The 27558-nt window shown below is 42.0% G+C and overlaps 1 protein-coding gene across 2 annotated transcripts in view; it reads right to left on the reverse strand.

Annotated features, from left to right (window-relative positions):
• Positions 1 to 27234, reverse strand: part of ARK2C (arkadia (RNF111) C-terminal like ring finger ubiquitin ligase 2C) — a 174220-nt gene extending 146986 nt beyond the window's left edge. For both annotated transcript variants that reach the window (XM_073680472.1, XM_073680471.1), the window contains exon 1: positions 26896 to 27234. In XM_073680472.1, the coding sequence (XP_073536573.1) occupies positions 26896 to 26956 (61 nt within the window). In that variant the 5' untranslated portion in view covers positions 26957 to 27234. The remainder of the gene's footprint in view (positions 1 to 26895) is intronic.
• Positions 27235 to 27558: the final 324 nt, after the last annotated feature.

Here is a 27558-nt window from a genome sequence, read left to right on the forward strand (position 1 = left end):
TGCGGCCTCCCGCTGTGTATAGATGGCTACGTGCGGCCTCCCGCTGTGTATAGATAGCCACGTGCGGCCTCCCGCTGTGTATAGATGGCTACGTGCAGCCTCCCGCTGTGTAAAGATGGCACCGTGCGGCCTCCCACTGTGTATAGATGGCATCGTGCGGCCTCCCGCTGTGTATAGATGGCACCGTACGGCCTCTCGCTGTTTATAGATGGCGCCGTGCGGCCTCCCACTGTGTATAGATGGCACCGTGCGGCCTCCCGCTGTGTATAGATGGCACCGTACGGCCTCTCGCTGTTTATAGATGGCTACGTGCGGCCTCCCACTGTGTATAGATGGCACCGTGCGGCCTTCCGCTGTGTATAGGAGGATTGTGGCAGCTCATATTGTGTGTAGGGTCTCATACTGTATATAGGGGATGTCAGCATACTTAATTGTGCTCAATATTAAGTCATACAATTAATGTAAAAAAAATATTATAATTAATATATTAATATTGTGCCAAATTAATTTCACGTGAACTATCACATGATCTATCACAGGGGATCATGTGACATGTGACGTGATACATCAGGTGTGTGTGTGGGGGGGGGGGGCGCGCCTTCTAAACTGCTCGGGGCCCTTGCTACTCTTAATCCACCCCTGCATGAGTTTGATATATACGTCAGAAAATGCTCCTAACATATTCCTCCGACAGTATATAGCGTATGCGTGCTTCACTATAGACCACCGATGTAATAAAGCAGCAACATATACACAATGGACGGAACCCTGCCTTTGTCTATGTCTATCATCACTTTGGTACCCTCACCTTTTAGCCAAGGTAGAGGACAAGTATAAAAGAGGTCTCCAGGTGGAGGGCCCACATTTCCATGAGTTATAAGAAATGCCCATTGATTTATCTGGGAACTGTGTAATGCTCTTTTTCTCCTGTGGTGGCGCTGAAGGGGAATTAATCCCCTGCTGCCAGATTCCATTACAGCTCATTGCTGGGGGAACTCTTCCAATTAAAAAGGATTGTCCTTTTTTAGTTTCTCCTAGGCTATGTTCGCATTTTTGCTTAGTTTTTTATTGCAAAGTTTAAGCTGCGTTTTACAGTACCAGCAAAGTCTATGAGATTTCAGAAATCTCATGCACACACATTGTTTTTTTTTTCCTGACTGATTTGAAAAACTGCTGCGTTTTTGCAAAATGCAACTTGTCACTACGTTCAGTGTTTTTGCAGCGTTATTTGACTCATAGAAAGCAATGAGCAAGTGCAAAAATGCAGCAAAAAACACACGTGTCAGGTTTTGCTGTGTTTTTGGTGCAAAAACCTAAGTTGCATCATCTTTTTTGGGGGGCACTAAACTTTATCAGCATGCACAAGAGACAATAAAAATGCAGCAAATATGCTGCAAAACTCTGTTTTTTTGAAGCTGCTTCTTTTCTTCCAAGAGAGCAGGTTTTGCCTGCGGAAAAAATTGCTGCAAAAACGCAATGTGTGAACATAGCCTTAGGGTACATCTACACGTTTTTTTCAAGTGGAAACAGCTTCAAGGAAACTCTCCTTCTTTGGCTATGGGGACACGACATCTTTTAAACTCAGGTGAACCCGACAAGTTCTTCAAGCAGAAGACTCCTCAAGAAACTCTGGAGTTTTTTTTCGTGAACCGACTTTTTTGTCGTTTTCTTCTTTTTTTTTTTCAGTCATTTCCTTAACGTTTTTTACATTAATTTTTAGCGCTTTTTTGATGCTGTGTTTTTTGTTGGTGTGTCATGTTTTGAAAAAAGCTGCTTTGTTTTATATACTTCCTGGTATTTGACTTTGAGAAAACTTTACTGATATGGTCATGTGCGGATTACATGTGTTTTTGATGCGGTTTTGCCTCTTAAGTGCACTAGAAACGCACGTGCGTTTTTTACTTTCAGATTTTCCGCATCTAATGCAATTCTATGGGGAAAATCCTCACATAAAAGTCAGCGTACCCTCAAGAAAAATTTACATGCTTTCAGTAACTAGCCAGAAAGCTTAGATCTTTACCTGTCCAAATCTCTGTTCCCAGTGGAGATAAGCGGCACCAGAGTTGTTTGTCCCCATACTACTGAAATACAATGCATGTTTGACTGAGGAGGCAGATATATTATGTGTATTGCCAATGTTCCTACTGTGTATTGCCAATGTTCCTACTGGTAACTTTTTTTCATCATTAAGTTTGCCAATTTTTATGGGTAGATCAGCCGGGAACCCGCTCTAAGATTATCCTTGCCATTGGGTGACAGGGTCCTAGTGAGCCACTTCAATTTTTCTTCTTCGTCTTCCGAGATCAAAAATATTTTTCTTTTTCAGTCGATGGAGTTGTATGAGGCTTGTTTACAGGTTGAGCTTTAATTTTTATTAGTATCATTTTGGAGTTCCATAGGACTATTTTCAACCCTTTATTCCATTTTTTTTGTAGCAAAATATCCAGTGATTCTACCATTTCGTTTTTTTTCTGTTTTCTTGTTCATGGTATAAGAGGAATATTAGGAATATTTTCCAAATTTATACAAGTGGCTATACTAAATATGTTATTTTTGCTTATTTTTTACATTTTATGTTTTAGAAAAGGGGTGATGTAAACTTTATATATATATATATTTTTTCTTTAAAAGGCTGCTGTCACAATCAGCTGTGGCATCTATGGCTACGTTCCCACGATGAGCTTTTGTTGAGTCTTTGAAGTTGCAGAATTTCTGCACCTATTATGTAAATTAGGTTACTTGCATTTTTTTACATATGTTTTTAGCGCATTATCGCTTTGTTTTTTTATACTTACTGGTATTTGGCTTTAACAAAAATTTACAAGTGTTACTTTACAAATATTACATGCGTTTTTGATGTGTTTCCGCCGTGGAAACGCATGTGCGATTTTTATCTGCGGAATTTCCGCATCTATGGGGAAATTCCGCACAGAAAACTCAGCGTATCCACAAGTGAAATTGACATGCTGCGGATTTGAAACACGCAACGCAGGTCAGTTTATGCTACGTTAAAAAGAAGCTCAGTGGGCATGATATTTTGGACTGGGGTGCCAAGGGCCCACCAGTAACCAACTCCAGGACCCCACTTTTCAGCTACATGTAAATGTGACGTTATCATCAATCACAAATTTATGTAATAATGAACTGGGTAGATTAAATGAATAAGATGCTGCCTTTATCTGTACATAGTGATTCAAGTAAATTGTGCCAAGTACTGCTTATCTATATATATAATCGTCTTATCCCGTCTGTCTGTCTGTCTGTCTGTGTGTCTGTGTGTCTGTCTGTCCAGGAAATCCCGCGTCGCTCATTGGTCCGCCAGCGGCCAATCAGCGCCGCGGGATTTCTGAAAAAAGATGGCGGCCGTTAGCGGCTCATTTGCGGGACGGAGCTCAGCGGCGATGCAGCCGGGAGATGATCGGCGCGAGGCGCTCATCTCCCGGCCGGTACCAGCAGAAGGAACCCGACCGCCGGACCCATCTGCGGGACCGAGATGCATCCGGGAGATGAGCGGCGCGAGGCGCTCATCTCCCGGCCGGTATCAGTGGAAGGACCGCCGGCGCCGCTGACCTCCATGCGGAAGGGAGGACCGGGGAGCGGCGCTGCAGGTCGGGATACTTCTCCTGCGGGCGCCCGCTATGTCCCGGGTTCTCGCAGCGTAAGTAGCCGCACAGGCAGCGCCGCTCCCCGGTCCTCACCAAGACGATTCGATGATTGCTCGCAGTCTTCGGACCCGACCAATCACTGATCTTAGCGCAAAACTTAAACACCGCTGTGCTGATTGGTCGCCGACGCTGCCCACGACCAATCACCGATTTGGGCGCCAAATTTAAATATCGGCCGCGACCAATCAGCACAGCGGTGTTTAAATGTGGAGCCAAGATCGGTGATTGGTCGCGGCCGATATTTAAATTTGGCGCCCAAATCGGTGATTGGTCGCGGTCAGCGTCCGCGACCAATCAGCACAATAGTGTTTAACTTTGGCGCCAAGATCAGTGATTGGTCGCGGGCCAAGACAGCGACCAATCACCAATTTGTGCGGCAGATCTAAATAGGGGCCGCGACCAATTGGATGTCAGCGCCGCTCCCCGGTCCTCCCTTCACACCCTAGCCGCCTGGATGTCAGCGGCGCTGCCTGTGCGGCTACTTCCGCTCCGAGAACCGGGGACATGAGCGGGCGCTCGGAGCAGAAGTATCCAGACCCGCAGCGCCGCTCCCCTATCCTCCCTTCACACCCTTGCCGCTGATGTCCCCACAGTATCCGCATGGTGTTACAAAGGTCCGGACATTTGTGTTAAAAATCGCTGATTGGTCGCTGGCGCTGCCCGCGACCAATCACCGATTTGGGCGCCAAATTTAAATATCGGCCGCGACCAATCAGAACAGCGGTGTTTAAATGTGGAGCCAATATCGGTGATTGGTCGCGGCCGATATTTAAATTTGGCGCCCAAATCGGTGATTGGTCGTGGGCAGCGCCAGCGACCAATCACCGATTTTTAACACAAATGTCCGGATCTTTGTAACACCATGCGGATACTGTGGGGATATCAGCGGCTAGGGTGTGAAGGGAGGACCGGGGAGCGGCGCTGCGGGTCGGGATACTTCTGCTGCGAGCGCCCGCTCATGTCCCGGGTTCTCGCAGCGGAAGTATCCGCACAGGCAGCGCCGCTGACATCCATGCAGCTAGGGTGTGAAGGGAGGACCGGGGAGCGGCGCTGACATCCATTTGGTCGCGGCCGCTATTTAAAAGTGCCACACAAATCGGTGATTGGTCGCTGTCTTGGCCCGCGACCAATCACGGATCTTGCCGCAAAAGTTAAACACTACGGTGCTGGTTGGTCGCGGACGCTGCCCGCGACCAATCACCGATTTGGGCGCCACATTCAAATATCGGCCGCGACCAATCACCGATCCTGGCTCCACATTTAAACACCGCTGTGCTGATTGGTCGCGGACGCTATTTAAATGTGGCGCCAAAATCGGTGATTGGTCGTGCCCTACGTCGGCGGCCAATCAGCACAGCGGTCTTTAAATGTGGAGCCAAGATCGGTGATTGGTCGCGGCCGATATTTAAATTTGGCGCCCAAATCGGTGATTGGTCGCGGGCAGCGCCAGCGACCAATCAGCGATTTTTAACACAAATGTCCGGACCTTTGTAACACCATGCGGATACTGTGGGGACATCAGCGGCTAGGGTGTGAAGGGAGGACCGGGGAGCGGCGCTGCGGGTCGGGATACTTCTGCTGCGAGCAGTCGCTCATGTCCCGGGTTCTCGCAGCGGAAGTACCCGCACAGGCTGCGGCGCTCCCCGGTCCTCACTAATACAATTCCGCTCCCCGCTCCTCACCAATACGATTAGCTGATTGGTCGCGTGCGGAGAGCGCGACCAATCAGCGACCTTGGCGCCAAATTTAAACAACGCTCTGCTGATTGGTCGCGGATGCCGGACGCGTCCAATCAGCGAGATTGGCGCCAAATTTAAACAACACTCTGCTGATTGGTCGCGGAGTCCAGCCGCGACCAATCAACGAGATTGGCGCCAAATTTAATCAACACTCTGCTGACTGATCGCGGTTGCTGGCCGAGATCAATCAGCAGTATTGGCGCAAAATTTAAACACCGCTCTGCTGATTGGTCGCGGTTGTCGGCCGTGACCAGTCAGCAGTATTGGCGCCAAATTTAAACCTCACTCTGCTGATTGGTCGCAACCACCGGCCGCGACCAATCTTCGTTTTTTGTGGCAAATTTAAACAACGCTCTGCTGATTGGTCGCGGTCGCTTGCCGCGACCCATTAGCAGTATTGGGGCCAAATTTAAACCTCGCTCTGCTGATTGGTCGCGGTCGCCGGCCGCGACCCATCAGCATTATTGGTGCCAAATTTAAACCCCGCTCTGCTGATTGGTCGCGGCCGCCAGCCGCGAACAATCAGTGAGATTGGCGCCAAATTTAAACACCGCTCTGCTGATTGGTTGAGGCCGCCGGCCGCGACCAATCAGCGATTTTGGCGCCAAATTTAAACAACGCTCTGCTGATTGGTCGCGGATGCCGGACGCGTCCAATCAGCAAGATTGGCGCCAAATTTAAACAACGCTCTGCTGATTGGTCGCGGACTCCAGCCGCGACCAATCAACGAGATTGGCGCCAAATTTAATCAACGCTCTGCTGATTGATCGCGGTTGCTGGCCGAGATCAATCAGCAGTATTGGCACAAAATTTAAACACCGCTCTGCTGATTGGTCGCGGTTGTGGGCCGTGACCAGTCAGCAGTATTGGCGCCAAATTTAAACCTCACTCTGCTGATTGGTCGCAACCACCGGCCGCGACCAATCTTCGTTTTTTGTGCCAAATTTAAACAACGCTCTGCTGATTGGTCGCGGTCGCTTGCCGCGACCAATTAGCAGTATTGGGGCCAAACTTAAACACCTCTTTGCTGATTGGTCGCGGTCGCGACTAATCAGCGATTTTGGCGCCAAATTTCAACCCCGCTCTGCATCGCTCTGCTGATTGGTCACGGTCGGCGGTCGCGACCTATCAGCAGTATTGGCGCCAAATTTAAAAACCGCTCTGCTGATTGGTCGCGACTAATCAGCGATTTTGGTGCCAAATTTAAACACGCTCTCCAGTTCTCACTAACACGGTTCGCTGATTGGTCGCGGCCGCCGCCCGCGACGAATCTCCGATATTGCCGCCAAATTTAAACACCGCTTTGCTGATTGGTCGCGGTTGCCAAACGCGACCAATCAGCGATTTTGGCGCCAAATTTAAACAACGCTCTGCATCGCTCTGCTGATTGGTCACGGTCGGCGGTCGCGACCTATCAGCAGTATTGGCGCCAAATTTAAAAACCGCTCTGCTGATTGGTCGCGACTAATCAGCGATTTTGGTGCCAAATTTAAACACGCTCTCCAGTTCTCACTAACACGGTTCGCTGATTGGTCGCGGCCGCCGCCCGCGACGAATCTCCGATATTGCCGCCAAATTTAAACACCGCTTTGCTGATTGGTCGCGGTTGCCAAACGCGACCAATCAGCGATTTTGGCGCCATATTTAAACACCGCTCTGCTAATTGCGCCCGGTCGGCCGCATACATATTCTAGAATACCCGATGCGTTAGAATCGGGCCACCATCTAGTACAGTATAAGAGAGTGGTGGCCCACAGGAGGATTCTCCTGTTCTCCTGTGGGCCAGTCCAAGCCTGGGTGTAACTATGTAACTATAGGTAGTGCAAAGATAGCAATAAAAGCGGGAGGATACTACTGCCTAAAGGGGTCTAAAAGCTAAGAGGCTTATAGTGGGTAAGGGGCAATTTTTAGATTTTGCATTGAACCTAGATGCTTCAAACCACATCTTTGATGGTGGCTTGTAAATGAAGCTTGGCATTACTGACATACTTTCTGCTACTTCTTGAGCTTAATGCCCCATATAGGAATCCTATCAGGCATTGTATAAGAACAATATAAGGGTCGGGGATGGGAGTCGACATTTGACCTGTTTTTCTATCAAATAGGATCAAACTGGAGTTCTCAACATTGGTTTGGTAGGGTGGGATTGGGGTTGGGGGGCGGCTGTTTTTGAATGGCGACCAAATCAATACAATCAAATTGACCAAGTAAATCCGAGCAACTACAGCGACCCCGTTCTCATAAGAGAGAACAAAGCCGGTGCATAATGTGTATGGCCGCCCCCTACTTATCTACGGCCTGGGGCTACTGAGAGCCTATTCCAGGGGATTAAGAGGTCGACAGAATCAGCTTGGTCTTCCATGATGTACAATCCTCAACACACGACTATGCCACTGTGGTATACGGTATATGTGGTGATATTATTAATATTATCGCTTTCACATGACTTGATAGGTAAGATGCACTACGCCAATATCATAGCATAGCTAAGCTGTTGATGGAAGTGGTCTGTCCTTTACTTGATTTTGGGCTATGGAAATAGCGTAAATGCCGTGGTGCAGTTATAGACGGAGCAGCGTGCCTTCTGTCAAGATGGCGCTTTTTACACCTATACCGTTATTGTGGAGACTGTACTTTTCGCCTGGGTTCATGCAAGGAAAAACTGATCTAAAATCTCGTTTAATCTAAAGCCTTCCACCCACATATGATAGGGACGATTCATGAAAACTGTCCAAAATAAAATAAAGTTTCCTATTGTTGCCCATAGCAACCAATCACAGCGCATCTTTCATTCCTTAAAGTGCTTTTTGAAAATTAAAGCTGCACTCGGATTGGTTGCTATGGGCAACAGAGGCAACAAAGACAATTTTATGTTTTTGAACGGTTTCATGAAACTTGTATGTTTTTAATGGTGACCACTTACCTCAGAGGTGAAAAGGTTCAGACAGTCAAAAATGTAGGCCTCACTCAGATATCCGGGGTTTTTTTGCTTTGTTTTTTATCGGTGGGCTGCTTCAAATTTTCATCCACCAGTGTAATATTCTGTTTTTTCGCATGACCCCAAAAAAAAAAAAAAATGCAGGAAAAAAAACAGACAGAGCTGGCACGCTGATTTTTTTTTCATTGACCCATTGATTTGAAGGAGTGATTTTGATCTGCGTCCTGGATCAAAACAGAAATGTCTCTCCCTTTTTTGTGGACTCTTGGTCCGTAAAATAAAAGATATGTGAACAGTCCCATAGGCATGTGTGTTCTATCTGATTAAATACGTACGTGAAAAATAAACGTCTGTATGAGGCCGTTCCTCTGACAGGATCCCGTCCTATAATTTTTGTTGGTAATACTTTACCTTATGATCATATGAAGTTACAGGCCTGAAGCCTGAGTCTGCACTACTGAGAGGTTCTGATGACGCATCTCCTATTCCAATTTCTGAAAGGGCTCGTGCAGACGACCGTTGTTTTGGTCAAAGTGCGATTCATCAAAACATCGGATCAAACTCAGATCAATGTTATTCTATGGGGCTGAGCACGTGTCCGATTTTTTCCTTGGACGAATGATGACATCCGATTGAGGTCCGACTTTTCACGGACTGAATATAAAGAAGGTGGTGAAACTGTTTTTTTTTTTCCTCCGAGAAAATCGGATAAGAGAAAATCTGTTGTGTGGCCCTAGCCTAAGGTGCAGCATGCTCTTTCAGACCTTATAACCAAATACTCTGCTCAAAAAATAAAGGGAACGCTTAAATAACACAATGTAACTCCAAGTCAATAACACTTCTGTGAAAACTACCTGTCCAGTTATGAAGCAACACTGATTGAGAATCAATTTCTCCTGCTGTTGTGAAAACGGAACAGACAACAGGTAGAAATGATTTGCAATAGGCAAGACACCCTCTATAAAGGAGTGGTTCTGCAGACCATTTCTTTGTTCTCATCCTCTTTGGCTGTTGTTTTGGTCACTTTTGCATTTTGTCATTGCTCTCACCCCTAGAGGTACAGTAGCACGAGGTGGTGTCTACAGTGCAACCCACAGAAGTTGCTCAGGTAGTGCAGCTCATCCTGGATGGCACATCAATGAGGGCTGTGGCAAGAAGGGTAACTGTGTCTATCAGCACAGTGTCTAGAGCATGGAGCAGATACTGTATTAAGAGACAGATCAAAACACTAGGACAAATGGAGGGGGCCATAGCAGGGCAACAAACCCAGCATCAGGACCGCTACATCCTCCTTTCTGCAAGGAGGAACAGGGTCAGAGCCCTGCAAAATGACCTCCAGCAAGCCACTAACATCCATGTGGAGAAGACGGAGACATTTTTTTCCCTATCTTCTCCTCTTCTGAGAAAATCGGATCACGCTGTGTTCACGCTCTGTGTGATTATTATAATCGGACAGATTTTCTAGAATGAGAAAAAATATGATTGTGTAACTCTAGACATTGGCTAAGTGGACACTTTAGATGTTTTGTGAATAGACCATAGCCAGGTAATATGTAGATACTGTATATTTACTGTATATATATATATATATATATATATATATAGTCTACACCATCATCAATAAGCTGGCCATAGATATGGGACTCTCCAAGGCTTGGGGCTATATGGTGACACAGGTCATGCAGCCTTCTGTGCATAAGTCAGGTGAAAGGCATGGCACTGTGACCCGCAAGGTACGGTGACCGTGACAAGCAAGTCACAAGAAAAATCTAACCAATTCCATCGTTTTGTAATTTGCTTGTCGTGATTGAGGTATCCTGCATTCACCTTTGGCCATGCGACCTGGAACATGGTTTTCAATTGTGTAGTTTCCTCGGACAAGCGCACCCCGGTCTGTCCATCATAGAAATAGTTCTTTGGTCGACTTTTACCATCACATCTCTTTGGAATCAATGGAGCAGATTAATTTCTGTCTTTGGCCAGTGATATATAGTCAAATTGTTCTCAATGTAAAAAAAAAACAAAAAAAAACGTTGCTGCATTAGGGACAAAAACGCAGGCACCATTTGACGAATGCTGAGTTTTCATCAGATTAAAAAGCTACAATAGTAGCATTCCCTTAATTCCGTGAATATAAAATGTGTCACTAAACATTGGTTAGTTCATAAAATGTGACCATCTGTTGTCTGCGAGCGCAGGACGTGAAGAATTAGAGGCCGCACAAAGAGGCCTAGTGTTACACAGCCACCATCAGCCATCTGTCTGTCCGGATAAATCTGTACATGGATCTTCACTGAGACTTTAACTAGTTATGGCTTTATCACTTTTTCTTTTAATGGGAAGACAGTAAAACGAGCTGTGATTTTATTAGAGAACCTAGAAAATCTCAGCTGTGAAACCTCAGCTGTAGAAGAAGATACTGTATCTGCACGAAAAGTAGAAGTTTGGGGGAAGCAAAATCTTAATCTTTTTTTGCTGCCCATGCTCCTTTTATTAACTGTTTAATGGCTTGCATTTTTACTCTATAACAATAAAGGGAACGTGTCATCAGAAAATGATCTATTATTTAAATTGGTTGTCATGCTTCTGGATTCGAATCCTTGAGTCTGTTCTGTGGTCGGTGTCTTTTTTCACTGAGCCACAACAGATACACCATCTCTTTGGTTGTTTTAGTTCTGTTATCTCTGTTTCTGTCGGTTTTGGGTAACAGGTGTTTTTCATTTATTCTGTTTGTCTGACCTATCAACTTTCGGGTGCAGCTTTAAATACCTTCCCCTACTGGTGTTTCCTGCTGGTGATAGGCTTTGTTGGATTCATTCACATTTCTGTAGTTTGTGTTGGTTGCAGTTGTTTTGTGTGTGATTCCTTTATTTCTTAGGGAACTGCTACGCTAGTGATCATAGGAGCTGCTAAGGACATTCAGGGTAAGCCGCCGTCAAATGGGGGCGTCATTGCATTATCTTATGGTGCCAACCTCCGCGGTCAGGCAGGGACAGAACAGGATCAGAGAAGGGCTTTTTCTAACATGAAAAGGGACCTGTCAGATTCAGATAATTGTAACCCCGGCTTGTATGTTACTCGTGTAAATGTGTTTTGGCAGTCATAGCTGGGTATTCGTTATAAATGTTTTTTTTTTGTTTGCAATACTTTTATTTTCCATATCACAATCTGTGTTAAAAATAAAAATTTGCAATCTTGTAATTTTAACACTGGCCACTGGTTCTTTTTAGACTCTAACTTCCTGTTGTTTCAGGAAATCCACATGTACATTAGCCACAATGAACAGACCCCAACCTTATCAATTTTTTATTGTAGCATCTAATGAACGTGTGTAAAGGTGATAGTGATGGGCGGGGGAGCAGGGTCAACTGGGACATCACTTATTGTTACTGGTGGATCCTGTGTTATCAGCAGTGTATAGAGGTGTTACCTGTCATTGTAATCCTGTGTCAGCTGTAAACTGTTCCTGCAAGAACAGGAAGTATGAGTCTAAAGTAGCCCCAGTGGCCAGTGTGAAAACAACAAAATTACTAATTATGTTTTTTTTTAATAAACATTGTGATATGAAAAAAAATGTCAATTTTTTTTTTTAAAAAGTAGGCAACAAAAAACTTGATTTAAAGAGTACTTATCACTTGATCATAAAATTCCCCTAGCTCCCTTGATTTTTCTGTTTTGAATCACTTGATTGCAGAGATATTCACATTTCTTTCTTCTGCAGCGCATTATGTGAAATCTCTACTTTGAGGTCCAATTAGGCGTTTCTTCAGTCTTCTCTGGGGTATCCGCTTTCACTCCTTCCACCCAGAAGTTGCCAAGCTCAACAGCTTCTGAGACTGCTCGATCGACTGCCGAGCTGTGATTGGCCTTATCTGTGAGTGATTGGTAAAAGTGCGCTCTCCCAGAAGACTCTGAAGAAAACCCAGTTGATCTGCACATAGAGATCTCACATACTATGCTCCAACAGCAACAAATGTGAATATCTCTGCAATGTAATGACGCCGAGAAAAAAGGAAATCAGAAGAATCAGGATAGCTCAGGGATTTTTACAAGGTATTTAATTCAATTTTGCTTTAAACCAGCGACAGGTCCTCTTTACACAATAAGACATTTTCTGATGGCCCAGTCCCATTAACAAAAAGGGTCAATTCCTGTAAAAGACATTTTAGGTTGCAAAGATTGTGAACATAGCTACGTTTCTGGCAATAATTATCTTTAACGAGGGATTTATGCCAATTCTTAAAGTGATGGACATGATGGGAATAACTATCGGACAGCAAGCGGAGATGTATGCGCACACTTGGTACGAGTGCAAAACGCGCGTCGGGCCGCAAGGAAGGTGCTTCTGGTCTGGGGACACTATGGGTAAGCATTACTTACCTTTACTTTGACACTCTGTTTTAGGAATCGTGTGTATTTTGATGTGATATGGGGCCCAAGGTTATTAATGCATGTTTTTGACTTCAACAGTATTACTATATATACAGTGGGGTTCCCATGCACTGCGCTCATATTCCATATTTGACCATTTGCCCTCTCCTGTGCATATGTTTCTCCTCCTGATAAGACCTCTATACTGTTTATGATCTATATATAAAGAACTTTCAACAAATGTGTTATTTTTAATTCTCATTTGTTTGGTGGTTCATGGTTACTCTATTTTGGGTGGTAACACCTTTTGTTCCAACAGATCTCATAGCAGAAAAGAGAGAACAGCTCTGTAGGAATTTTATGATCATGAGGAAGGATCTCTCTATGGTCCTGGTACTGCTGATTGATCGTAAGTAAACGTGTCTCTGTGTAATGAGTACGAAAAACTTTAACGCATTTTTCTCAAAACCGCTTTTTTCAAATCGGTGGCTACGATATCTCCAGAACCAACTGGTCAATCGATTTGAGCTTGTGCACACATTTTCAGTACATAAGTGCCTATCTCCTGTACCAGAATCAAGTCGAAATCTTTTTTTTTTTGTAATTTTGACAGGCCTCCAATTGTGTCAAAAAATCGATACTCAATTTTCAGCATGCCGCCATTTTTTTAAATTTTCTAATTTAAAAAAAAAAAAAAAAAATTCTACTACCGAAGATAACGACAATTATAGTAATTAAGAATCTGTTTGTTTTTTGTTTCAGACAAGTAAAAGAATCGGAATCGTGGCTGAAGTTCACCACCGTTTTGCTTTCCTCGCCCACTTCACTGCATTTTTACAGTACTTGTTTATACTCCTGATATAAAAATGTGTAAGCAATGCATACTTCAAACATGTGTAAATATATTTTACTAAACCCTATCCAAAAAATCCTTATACTTTTTCCACAAAAAAACACGCAAAAATAGCATAAAAATCGGGCGTCAAGACAAAAAGACCCCCTCAAGGTGCACATAGGATGAAGGCACTTTTACTCTAACGTAGACTTATCCTGGGAGCTAGCAATCCAAACTCTTTTTGGAGTGACATTTTTAATTGAATATATATATATATATATATATATATATATATATATTTCTAATAAATATATTTATAATATATTATATAAATATATAATATATAAAAAGTTTAATATATATATTCAATTTTTTATATAATATATATTATAAATATATTTATTATATATATATATATATATATATATTCACTTTTTCTGTGTGTATTTAAATGTCTTTGTGTGATAATAACTCAGATGGGGGGTAGTGTGTTCATTGTGAGTATGGTTCTTATAAAAGGCTCTAGAGATAATCAAGATCGTCGGACACACAAAATTGGCTTATCGAATTTAGGCTAAACTAATTGTGTAAGATTTCTCGGGGACAGCTGGATCAATGTCCTGCCTCTCCTTGTAAGTGTGATGGTGGCATTGCTGATATTACTATACATGTGTCTGGATTGCACAGGCTGGATCAATTTCCTTCCAGGACAGCTGTAATTATGTCATCCACACAGAAATAAATATGTTTATTAAATACTAAAGCATAGCCTCACTGATGTAAAAACTTTGGGGCCGATTCCTCAAAGCTTTTAGACCAGAAAAGTAGCAATTTTTGACTTTTGGAGTTTTCACAAAAGTTTGTATCAACTCTGGATGGAGCTGGGAAAAAATTGGGGCTGGATGGGGTGTGTCTACACTCGCTCATCCAATTCATCAAAAGTGCCTCGGATTTGTACGGCAGAAATGTTACTCCAGTCCTTGCATGAAAGCGCCTGCCACTCAAAATATGTGCCAAATTCATTAAATGGTGTACGCCTCCTAATAAATTGGGTGCTTCTACTCCTGCTAGTCTAGTAAAAACATGCGCTACGCCAATCTGGATGGATCAGTCCCGGATTAAATAGACCGGATCTGTTACCGTATTTCACAATTTGAACTATATACATGATTAAATCCTTCAGACCTGATGGAGCTAGTGTACTTCTTGTGAAAAATCATATAAAAATGGCTGTTTAATCCCAATATTAAAAAGCTCTGTTCTATTTAATAGCAACACGGGGAAACTTTGAAAAAAGGTTTGTACAGCCATTCTGAGATGGATTTTTAAAGTATTGTAAGTACAACAGCCTCATCAGCTCTAACAGACCAATTTAAATAATGCATGCAGTTTGTATTGTGAAATCTGATGACAGATCCGCTTTAAGGAATTGAAGATGTAGCAGTTAAAAAAAATACTTCTATGACTAGAATTGTCTGTATGAATGGAATGGTCAACTTCCGGGTTGATTTGTGCCATGTGTCCTATTGAAACCCATTTTTTGTTTTGGTCCCCCTGATACTACAATCATACACTGCCTGCATATGACAAGGAATGTAACTGCATCCTGTATAGATGCATTTCTGTAGGTTTGTGCGCCAAATGGAGCTGGTCATCAGGGCTAGTGATGCCTACTTTATGATTAACAGCCTTTGTGATTGAACAAGTCTTAGGTCTATAAGTCATGGCCCTGAGCATTAATCCATCCAAGAGCTGTACTCATAATTCTGCTCCTTACCGAACTGAATTTTCTATAAGGATAATTAGAGCAATCGTTTTCACTGCTGAATTCCTTTATCAATATGAAAGAAGGAATCTGGTTGATGGCCTACAAAGGAATTATGAAACTATTTGAGTACTTTATGAAGAACCGTGACTAGTAATGGCAGCGTTTGTGCATGCTCTCTACTGCTCTATTTTCAGTCTAGTCTATGGCACTGACGAAAATAAACAGCCAAGCACAGCATTAAAGGGGATGCCTACTTTTATATACCACGCTAGGGCTTTTAACAAATCAATAAACGAGAGTATTCCATCTATTAATTAGATTTACCAGCAGCTCCAGAGGAGAACTCATCTCTCTGGAGAACATGACATTTCTGTGGATTTCAGGGACAACTGATTGATCTTAATGGACATAAGGCAATACCTTCTTTCTCCTGTGGGGGTGCTGTGTAGGAAATAACCACTTGTATTCTTTTTGCACCTGATCACCGAGATCATTGAATTAATCAATGATCAGCAGATTTTTTTACACGTGAGCATTTCTTTTATTAGGCATTCAGCAATTAACATATTGCTTGGTGGTATGTTGTTTCCAAAAATATTACGGTATGTATAAGTGATGAGCAAAGAGATGCGAATTAACCTCCAGTGTCCAGTTTGATCTGCCATGGCAGTCGAATCAGGGTAGAATTCACATCTGTACTGGCAATCCTCTGCTGCTTTAGTAGGTCTTGCAACGTCCTGACATGCATCTGGTTGCCATGTCATTGTATGGGCCTAGTAAGCAAAAGAGGTGCCCTGGATTTTGGGTAGAAGATTACCACCTCAGAAGTGAACACTGCCTTAATACAACTGGTGCAGAGGACTAGACTGAATGTCGAAATAATGTAATTTAAAACTTTTCTTCATGTCTATTAGGAACGTAATCCAGATACACTCCTCAAAAATGAAATTGTAAGAAGGAAAATTTCACGGGTTTACTGTGACAGAGAGGGGCCAGCATCTGATTTCATGTACTCCTGCACTGATCAGAAGCACTTCTCCTTCATATTAAACAGTGCAGGTTTCTGTTAGCAGTGCAAGGGTTAATCTGTTCAGCTTGGAGTCTCTGAAGCTTCCCAGCTTGGATTATCTCAGCTGTTCAGTATTGGCCACTCCCCTCTGGCAATGTGGATTGCCAGTGTTAAGTCTTGTACTGCCTGGTGAGGAGTGGAGGAGTCGATTGTTGGTAGAGGCATTTGGAATGTTTATCTTTGACTGTTCTTAGGTGTTTCGGCTGTGTGCAAATCCTCATCCTCTCCTATTTAGTTTCCCTTCCTTTTCTCCCCGGTGTTACTCTCTGTTTTCTGGGACTGCATATATTGGTATGATTGTTATTTTCATTTTTCCCTGTATGTCCTTCCTTGTTTGTGTATATACATACACCATTCCTCCCCACTTTCCTGATAGGGCAGATATAGGGCTTATTCAGCAAGGTACATGGCCCCAGCATCTTCACCATAAGAAGTAATCTGGGGAGCAGGGATAGCTAGGGCGCCATTAGTGTTAGGGACAGGTAATTTGACAACAGAATCGTGACAGAAAAGTTGTGGAATAATGGAAATCACAGGATCGATGCTAATGATATTCAAATGATGAAAAAATTTAAACAAAATATACTAAATAAATTGAGATGTTTTATACAGAGTATGAGCACCACAAAATCCCTGAAATCCCTGAACTTACAGCCTGGGCTGCTATCAATGACGTTATTAATGGTTGCCTGAGGAATGTTTTGCCATGCATATCATCAAGATCCTCTTCTTGCAGGTCCCTTTGCAATTGCCGACCAATGACATTCTAGATGTGCTCCTTGGGAGATGCTGCAGGCCATGGTACCATGTTTATGCCAAGCAGGCTGCTTACAGTAACACAAGAAATATGCGTCCTGGCATTCTTATGTTGAAAAATGGCTCCTGGGACACTTTGGAGAAATGGTCGTACCACTGGCTTTACGATTGATCCATTCTATAGTGTAAGTAAAATTGAACGTCACACACGAAGTCTAAGGCATCAGATGGTGAACTATCAGAAGGTGCTTCAAATCAAACGTCTGGCTACAGGTGTCCAAAGACCTCACAACATCGCTTTCAAAGGCTATCATTGTGCCGAGCAAGACGACAATGGAGGTCTGTCCTCTTCAGCGATTAGGCCCGTTATGGATGGCCAGACATTTTTTTGTAGACCATGTGGGAAACATCATAAAGATGCCTTCACAAGGGAACATCACACCAGTCCAACTCTTGGGGCCACGGCCCCACTATCTGTATTTGGTCAGTATTAGGTCAGTATTTTTTCTCAGGAGTGGGAGCTAAAACCAGGTGAGAAACAATCAGAGAAAAGGTATAATAGAAACAAGTCACCAATTCTGCATTTATCACCCACTCCTGGTTTTGGCTCCCACTCCTGAGTGGCCAAAGGATTATGGTGTGAAGTGGCATTATGTACGCCAGCCGGAGCCCTCTAATCTTCATTCCAGGTGCACTAACAGCCGACGTTACATTGATTTAGTAGTGGAACCAGTGGTACGGGCATTTTTTAAAAGTGTCCCAAGAGCCGTTTTTCAACAAGGCAACACTAGGCCGCATATTGTAGTGTTACTGTGAGCAGCCTGCATGGCCTTAACATGCTGTCATGGCCTGTAGCGTCTCCGGACTTGTCTCCCATCGAGCACATCTGGGACAATATTGGTTGGGAAATGCAAAGGGATTTGCCAGCTGCGGATTTTGATAATTTTGCTGCCCAAGTGGAGAACATTCCTCAGACGACCACTAATAGCGTCATTGATAGCGGCCGAGGCTGTAAGTGCTGGGATTTCTGCACGTGGAGCTTGCACTCCATAATGAAAATAAATCAAGATGCTTTGAAAATCTTGTTTCTATTTTATCATCATTTGCAGATCACTAACAAGTCTATCCATCCTGTGATTTCCATAAATCCACAACTTTTCCTTCTTGCTGTTGCAATTTTAATGTTGAGGAGTGTATTTATGAAATTTTATCATTCCACACATTAGGTATCAACGGAACAATCTAAACAATATGGCAACTTAGGGAACACTTATTGGCTGTAACTTCACGTAAAGCGAGTTAGTTCCCACCATACTTTTCATGTTCCTCAATCTACAAAGAAAGACATAAAAGAAAATAAATCCTTTTTTTCCCTTTGCTCCAGTGACAGGTGGTCCGGAAGACAATGGTCTGCGCAGATGCATTGATATACATTGCTCTAAGCTGTAGTTCAGTGCATTTCTCTCCTTTCAAGATTTCTTAAACACAAGCTATTGACAAGGAACACTCAGGTGCTGCCGAGAGCAAGAGAACATTAGCTGAAGGCCGTTCCCGGAGAAGACATTATTACCTCCAGATGCCGTCTGTTCCTTTGTGAATCAGATTGGGGGTTTATATCCTACATGAACCACTATAGAACTATCCCAGCAGGGCTGTCATAATACAATATGGAGTAATTATAGGGTTGGGTGGTGAGCGCTGAGTCATTGGCTCTGGATTGGTACAATGAGATTGTCCAAGGCTATGTTACTTGTACTGTACATTATATAGAGGATCATGAGAGGGTAATACCTATTATTTATGGGCTGTTTGCAATGTGTGCCTTTCTGTTTTCAGTGGCTTAATGTAGCTTGGATAACTTCTTCCATTATCCTTACACAGTAAACCATTTACACACATATACGTCATTGATCTAAGGCTTCTTTAAAATGATGAGCACTCTTCAACGGGTGTATTGAGTGTAGCACCGGAGGAAGTAGGACAGATGTACATTTTCTAGTATGAAACACTTAAGAAACGGGTTCTTTTTTGAGCTCGTCATCATCTGAGTTTTTATAGCGCTGGTCACGACCCCTTTTAAGGATGGCGTAGGCCATTAATAAGTCATGATAATTTGTCATAAATTATGCAGGACATGTAGATAAAAAGTGGATGACCCTTGACTTTCCAGCTGCTGTAGATATATAGATTATCGGTACAGTGGCCAGAAGGGCGGAGGGGCATCTGAGGTTCCACATTAGCCAATTTGTAGCCACTCGGGATAAATACAAATCTGAAAATAACTAAGTGTTCAAAAACTTTTTTTGGTAAGATCTATGCACAGAGAGCAACAGCAACTCTGATTATTATGACAACTAGAACTTATCAAGTTTCCACCTAAATGTAGTTTAGCAAAAAGTATAATTGCTCCTAACACAACCAGAGATGGGAAATGGTATGGTCTGTATGCTGCCAATAAACTTTACTCATTTCTGATGGCACCATTGGTCCACTCTAACTCTAGGCTAAGCTCTGCTTGATACAGTCAAACACTGTCTCACAGCTAAAGGACCCATCTTGTTGATATAAGATAGATGTGGCCTCTCCTCTTACAGATTATAAGGAAGAATGGGGCATGTTGAATTCAAATGTCCGATCCTTTTATATTCCATGGGGATAAGCTGTCACCAGAATTGTCTAGCAATAGCTTAAGCCCCTCATACACATTAGACTAATGTTCGGTCAACCCTCTAATGTGTATGGGGGTGCCAGGCAACTGATTGTCTGGAGAGATGTTGATCGTGCATGTCCAATTTTGGACTACCGATTGCGTTGTTCTCCCAAAGATAATCTGTCGGCAGAGATATCTGTCGGTTGCTTTCTCATCTGTATGGGAGCGAAGGCCAAGATTGCCGTTGACCATACTATTGGCTGAAGCATTGTTTGACCAACGGCCATCTAATGGGTATAGGGACTTTTATTCCACTCTCCCCAAGGCTTTGATTTAGGCCAAATGAGTATATGGCCACTATCTTAGGCTAAGTACTCACTGCCTCTGAACCTACTGTTGGGCGTGTACCTCCTGAGTGTAGGTGCCCAACAGTGGTCACAGACAGGATGGATATCTGGGCATCTGTTCACCATAGGGGCCCATTGCAGAAGAACATATACTGCAATGTTTTACATTTCTTTGCCATGTACCTCTATATAAGAAAGCGCAAATCTGCTGTGCTTTCCTTAACAGCAGGAAATATGGATGCACACCAGCCAGACGGGTGTCAAAAGAATTCATTTATGGCTTCCATCTCGTCAATGAGGGCAATGGGAATGGTACAATGTATGTTGGGAAAAGCTCCTGACATATATGATAGGTTACGTGCACAGACACAGTGTGTACCTAGCCTAAGCTGTATTGGCATTTTAGCTTCTAATATACTGTAGGTTTGTTGAGCAACGAACCCTTATCAGTCAACTTGTCTCAATTTACTTAAATCTTTAGCTCAAAGTGGAATTGTCACTAAACAGAAGGCAGACAAGAGGCAAGGAGACTTTTTCGGACTTCAACCAAGACTCTTTATGGTTCTAATGGCACCAAATTTGTCTTGTAAGGTTCGATGTACACTGCCGACAGAGGTGATCAGAGCCTTTGTCAGAAGTCCTGGTGGAGGTGAAGAATTGTAGTACAGTCTCCACTGGAAATTAAATAATCCATTACGGACCCCATTATAAGTCAGAGGGGCCTATCAGACCCTGTTGGGCAATTAAATTAAGAATATACCATGATTTCCAGTATAAGTATAAACCATAGCGCGATTATGAGTAAAATCTACGTTTAGGGCCTATTTTTTTAACTGTTTAACCTACAGTGTCCAACATAAAATATCATGTCAACCATACCACAGAGCTAAATTGTGTGACCTTCCACTAACCTTGAGATGTAAATTTATGGAATTAAAAATTATCTTGATACCTTCAAGTCCACACAGTCTGAGATTTATTGGCACCATTGTTTTGGATGTCACATGACCAGGCTGTCCAACTATTGTCCTCTCCCTAAAAATGCTGATGAACCTCAAGGTCTCTGTAGAACTTATCCTCGAGAAGAAGAATTCTACAGATGAGGATCACAAACCTCACAAGTAGCAGAAGAAGCAAATTCCTCCATGTAACAACCCATGGACAGCGTCGTCATACGATATCCAGGCCCCGTTTTCAAATTTACCGTATTTGTAATTTCATGAAAGTGAAAAGAATCAAAATTAAAAAAAAGAAAAAAAAGAATCACATTTGAAATGAGCAGCCTCAAAACACATGCATGTTTTCATTCATGCAAGGCGAAGCACAACCTCCTTTACTGACACGTGTGTATGTGTGTGCATATGTCGCTGCCGAGAGCTTAGCCTACAAATCCAGATTAGAAAATAAAAGAGCAGAGTAAGGGAGAGGGGCTCTTTATATTGTTTACAAAGGTAGCGATGGAACCAACATAGAGGCCTGGCGAAACCCGGTATTGTAGGACTTCGTGCTCAGTCTCCATGCATGTGCGAGGTCTTTGGGATACATTTCTGTGAATAATATTTTAGACTTTTTTTTAGACTTCTCTAGACCTTTATTAGTGCAAAAGATTTCCCATCACAATTGACTTCTACAAATTTGTAGTAAAACTTAACATCAAAACTAAACAAGAGCCTTTAAAAGGACCTGTCACTTGCCATAGATATTTCCTATTTTTTAACCTGATGGAAATGCTGCTGTTCTCCTGAATCCGGCGATGTTTTTCTTTTGTTCCTGCGCCTCTCCGTTCCTGAGATATGACCTTCTATTCCTTGTATAAAAATATAGTCCTATCAATGAAGTGGGCGTGGTCCTCAGCTCCTCAGGGGCGTCTTCTTGAAGCCCAATCCCACTTGGCTAACAAGACTAGGTGTACATGCAGTGAATAAAGGGCCATATCTCAAGAACGGAGAGGCGTAGGAACAAAAGAAAAACATCGCCGGATTTAGAAAAGCAGCAGCATTTACACCAAGTAAAAAATATAAGTAAAATATTAACGGCAAGTGACAGGTCCTCTTTAAAATGGACTTGCCAGCTCTACTGACACATCTGTTTTAGTAATAATACTTGTATCACCTTTTCTTAGCACAGTCCCTCTGTTATTTCTTCAAGAATAAATTGACAACTCTGTGTTACCCTTCACCTTGTCAAATGGGCGTATCCTTATAGAAGTAAGCACTGATTGGATAGTGTCAGAATGTCAAAAGACACACCCCTAACTGGTAACATTCAGTGGTCAATGTATTGATAAATTTACAGCGGGAGTTACAGCTCAATGAAGAATATTAAGAAAATACGTTCCAGTATTATTCACTAAATCAGACTTTTACAGAGAGGTGAAATTGCCTCTTTAAATGTCCTCTTTTTCTGATCCTACCTTTATAGTTGGTAGGGTTCTGACCTTAGACAAAGATTTTTAACAATATAACTTTTGTCCAGTAGAGGATACACCACTTTGCTGCTACAGAGTAGGATTGGTAATAGACAGTGAGGCATCTCATTAATATAGAGGGCTGGTGAGATGTCTTAAGAGTCCTTGGACCTTCCTGAGTGGTGGACATGACTATAATCCTAGGATCATGCTCATTGTAAGGAAAGTATCCAACATGGTGGAGAAGTCCCTTGTAGGATTAGACCATGTGTAATGATTATCTATAATTATCGAGAAAAGTAAATCATTCAAGTATGGTGGGAAGCAGTTGCTTACATAAAAGTTCTTGATTAAGGGGCTTTAATATTGATGACTTATCATCAATATCAAACTGCCGCGGGTCCGACTTAGATACTCCCATTGATCAGCCGATTGAAGCTGCCTCGGAGCACCGGAAGTGGCACAGCTCCATACCTTGTGTAGTGGCCAAGGAAGGTACTGCAAGCTGTGCCATTTATTTCTGCTAGAGTTCTATGGTCAATAAGGAAGTTCCAGAAAATCCCTTTAAGTATCAAAGAGGTAAGGGAAGTAAGAAGGAAAGAAGATAGGAAATTATTTTAAAAAGTCTAAGCCTCTAACCCTTTTTTTTTTTTCCTTGGTGGTGTATGGCAGAGTGTATATCATTTACATACTCTTGAGGCAAACTGTTTAACACTAAAATGCAAAGTTATTGCACTTCTTAGCCATAATTTCTTCTGCCTTGAACTATTCTAAGGATGACATGCAAATATAATGCCTGATTCCTAATGCATATTTTATTTAAAGATTGGAAACCAAATGGATTTTTTTTTTATTAATCTATTATGTATAAATAATAATGAAAAAGGGAAATAAAATTTAAAAAAAATTCTGACAAGGGCCCCATAGCGAAGGGACTAAAGTCATTCATTCACAGGAAGGAAATTCAGTAATAAAAGGTATGAGGGATGTATAGAGCTACTAGAGAAAAAGGAGTACGACAATAAATGGGAAAACAGCAATAGAAAAGGCAGACTAGGTTAATATAGGAAAACTAGTTTCTTTATTGAAAGATTGTTGTATTAGTATTTGTGAAACTGAGTGTAACAGAGTCATGCACACGATACAAAAGGCAAGCCCACCATGCTTTGGAGGGGCACAACAGAACAAAAGCGGCATACAATGAGTAGATGTGTAGGCTACAGCACAGTACATTTCAGCAGGGTACGTCTCTACAGAGAGATTTACATCAGAAATAACTAGGTAATGTAAAATAATACAGAACATGCTTTAGTCTTAGTACATGAAATATAAGGTGAAAAAAAATTAAAAAAAAGGTCCACGACTAAAGGCTTTCAGATACAGAACATTACCCACAAAATAAGAACAGGAAGTAGTTTTTATAGCACAGCAGAAAAAAGGATACTCCTGTTAAATGGATCATCCATTTTGCCCACAAGCTTTAATAAAAAATATGTTTGCAATTTTTTTTTCATTTATTTAATATATTTGTCATAGCAATTTTTTTATATATGTTTTTATAATATTGGATATATTTGTCTTTTTTTTTATTTATAGTATTTTTGAATTTTTTTTTTCACATTTTCTACAACAATATCAGCACTTCACAAATGACAATTGATTTAGCTGTGGTGTGAAAAGCGTGCTTAGGCACTAATACACCACCATCTGTAATTCATAAGTGTCCCCATCATTGTAGCCGTCGGTAGACAGCAAACAATAGATTCTGATGGTTGCAAAATACAATTGGAAAATCAATGACCACCCCCCTCCTTCCTCCTTTCTCTATAGGTCCTTTAAAAAAAATTGTGCTGTTGAAAAAATAATAATAATAATAATAATAGGTGAGACCAAGGCCTGGGCTTCCCGAGAGCAAAATGAATCCACTTAACAGAAATTTACAGTGTAATGTACTTAGCTAAACAAGATGAAGATACAAATAAAAATGGCTGTTATTCTCTACAGCTCTACTGAATGGCTAAGGTTTCTATGTTACTACAATGAGACTACAAAAGAATAGAGAAAAATAAATAAAAAAAAGAAAGAATAAACAGGTCCAGGGTTACATTCTCTACAGTTTTCAACAAGAAAAATATGATTTTAGGAAATTCATTATAAAGCATCAGTATCCTCTTGTTGCAGGGCTATAGTGGCCAGAACTCCATCCCTAGATGGCTGTATAGGCTTACATTATATATATTTGGTACCCAATGTTTGAGCGCTAATATATATATATTACAAAAAAAAGAATTGAAAAATTCTCAAAAATTATTAAAAAAGTTTTTTTTTCTGAAATGAGACAGTGAAACAAAAGCCTTTTTTTTTTGGAGCATAAAGGTGGTGCTGGCGGTCATAGTGGCGGTGGCACATGAGTCGGGGTGGGGAGGGGGGAGTAATAATTGCAATTGCATGTAAACACATGGGTTAACCAGATAGTAAACCTGCTCCATAGATTAAAAAAATAAAGGACAATCAGCCATGAAAGAAGGGGATACTGTAGCTTAATTAAAGAACAATGTTGTCTTCAGATGGAAACAGGAAATGGTTAAGAGGGTGTCACAATACAGGTATATGCAGAGGCAGAGGACTACACCAAGAGCAGCATGTTGGGTCATTCACTGTGCTACACAATGAAGGAAAAAAAAAAAGAATTGATAAATGCAAATGTAATATCCCATAGTCAATAAAGCTTTTTTTTTAAAGGGTAGATGTATTTTTTGCATGCATACAGTTTAGATGCATAATAATAATAATTATTAATAAACATTTTTTTTTACTGGGGCATCATCCCAATTACTAGCCAATATTCCCCAGGCTGGAGAGGACAGGAAATTATTGAAGAGCAACTATCTGCTGACCTCACCAGTGGAGGAAGGACGGGTCTGTATTAAAAATGCAGTGGCCAGTCCAAAACACCATATATACATATATGATCCCAAATATCCTACTAATGAGATCTCTAATCTAACAAAAGATGGAGGAGCCAGATGTAATTGAGCTGGTTAAAAATAAATGTACTGTGCCATGATTTAAAATGTCAGGTCATCAGCAATTTGAATGGAGAAGATGGGGGGAGGGGGTGTGATAGCCCTTGCACATTTTGATAGCTTAGAATATTTAAGCATCTGCTAGATCATAACAACAATGCTACATACCGGTGAAACCAGCCCCCTCCCTTTAAATGAACCCCAGCCTCCCCCCTCCTCTAACCACCAAGCCGCAGCCACCTTTTTTTTTTTTGCAAGAGAATTTGGTGACAGGAGGAAAAGCAGCTGATGTGAGGATGAAACGAAGCAATGAGGAGGAGGGGGGCGGCTCACAAAGAGTAATTGGATCTGATCATCCTTAAATAAAAAAAACGGTATACAGCAAAGGTCTAAATAAGATTAGGGCCAAGATATAGAATCAGAAGCTGCAGGACGCTCAATAAGATACAACAATGCAATGTATCCGTTCAGCATGGATCTATAAGAAATAGATACAATATATCCATACAGTACAATAGGTACTTTGTATCTATACAGCATGTATTTATAAATATATAGATACAATGGGTCCATATATCACGTGCCTGTAATATATAGATACAATGTGTCCATACAGCATGAGCTCATAATATATAGATACAATGTGTCCATACATCATGAGCTTATAACATATAGATACAATGTGTCCATATATCATGAGCTTATAATATATAGATACAATGTGTCCATATATAATGAGCTTATAATATATAGATACAATGTGTCCATATGGCATGTACTTATAGGAAATAGATACAAGGTATCCATAGAAATAGATACAAGGTATCCATAACGCTATGACCGTGGTCAGCAGGATTCCTAATTGCAACCTATCCATACAGCAGCATACTAGAATGATATCTAATGTATCTATCACACTATTCATATGGAATAAATTTGACTTAATAAAACAAAGCATCCGTCCCAACATAATATCTGTATGTATCCATGCATCTATTTGTAAATAGAAAAGGAATACAAACATAACATTATTTACTAGCGTTGACTCAATGGCATTTCAAAATGATACATTATATCCATGCAGAATGTTAGAAATAGATACAATGTATCCGTAGAGCAGATATGCTCTGTGTCTCTATAAATAGATACAGGGCACACAAGCAGAAGATTGCAGACCTCAAGGCTCTGGCTGATCAACATATCTGCCCTCTCCCTCCCTCCTGTGTCAGGCACATCATTGCATTTAGGGCAGTCCCCCCCCCCCCCCACCAGAAGCCCATCACCACCACCACCATCACCACCACCACCATCACCATCACCATACCTCGGTTCCGTACAGAGCCAAAGACTGGAAGAACAAGATATCCTACGTGGACTAACACCATGCTGGCAGAGACAGCTCTTGCAACCCCTGGTGCTGATGACTGTGACTATATGGACAGGCTGATCCTAGTCTGTGTGCTCCTACTGCTGGCTGGGAGACAGATGGCCCATTGGTAATGGTCCTTTCAAATCCCCCCTATATACATTCAAATGTGCTGCAGCTGCCTCAACACAAAAGGGAGGGGGCATGAAGCTACCTTCTACAGCTCCCCTAAGACAAAGCAGCCCAACCAATGAGCTCGGAGCTGGGGGGAGGCCACGCGAGCTCCCTGCAGTCTGTCTGGGCTAGCTTGTTTCATTGCATTGGATTTATTATATCTTTTTTTTTGCTTTTTTTTGCTTTGTTAATCAATGAAACAATGACCTGACTCAAGGGTCACTCAGTTTGGTACCCTCCCCCGTGTGCCCAACCTGGTGGCCCATTGATATGGATGGGTTTATGAGTCTGACCCAGATATTTGGCATTTCTGATGTATTTATAGGAAGTGTATAATAGGCCATATAGGGAGGACCGGCTGCTGCAGACACTCTTGGGAGTAGCTGTCAATCAATACAATATTTCTCCTCCTGTTGGCTGCTTTTCGTAGATATTATTCCCTGTAGG

Source organism: Phyllobates terribilis, unplaced genomic scaffold, assembly GCF_046119375.1.
Source record: "Phyllobates terribilis strain yellow unplaced genomic scaffold, ASM4611937v1 Scaffold_1__5_contigs__length_1240528914, whole genome shotgun sequence".
NCBI classification, from domain to species: domain Eukaryota; kingdom Metazoa; phylum Chordata; class Amphibia; order Anura; family Dendrobatidae; genus Phyllobates; species Phyllobates terribilis.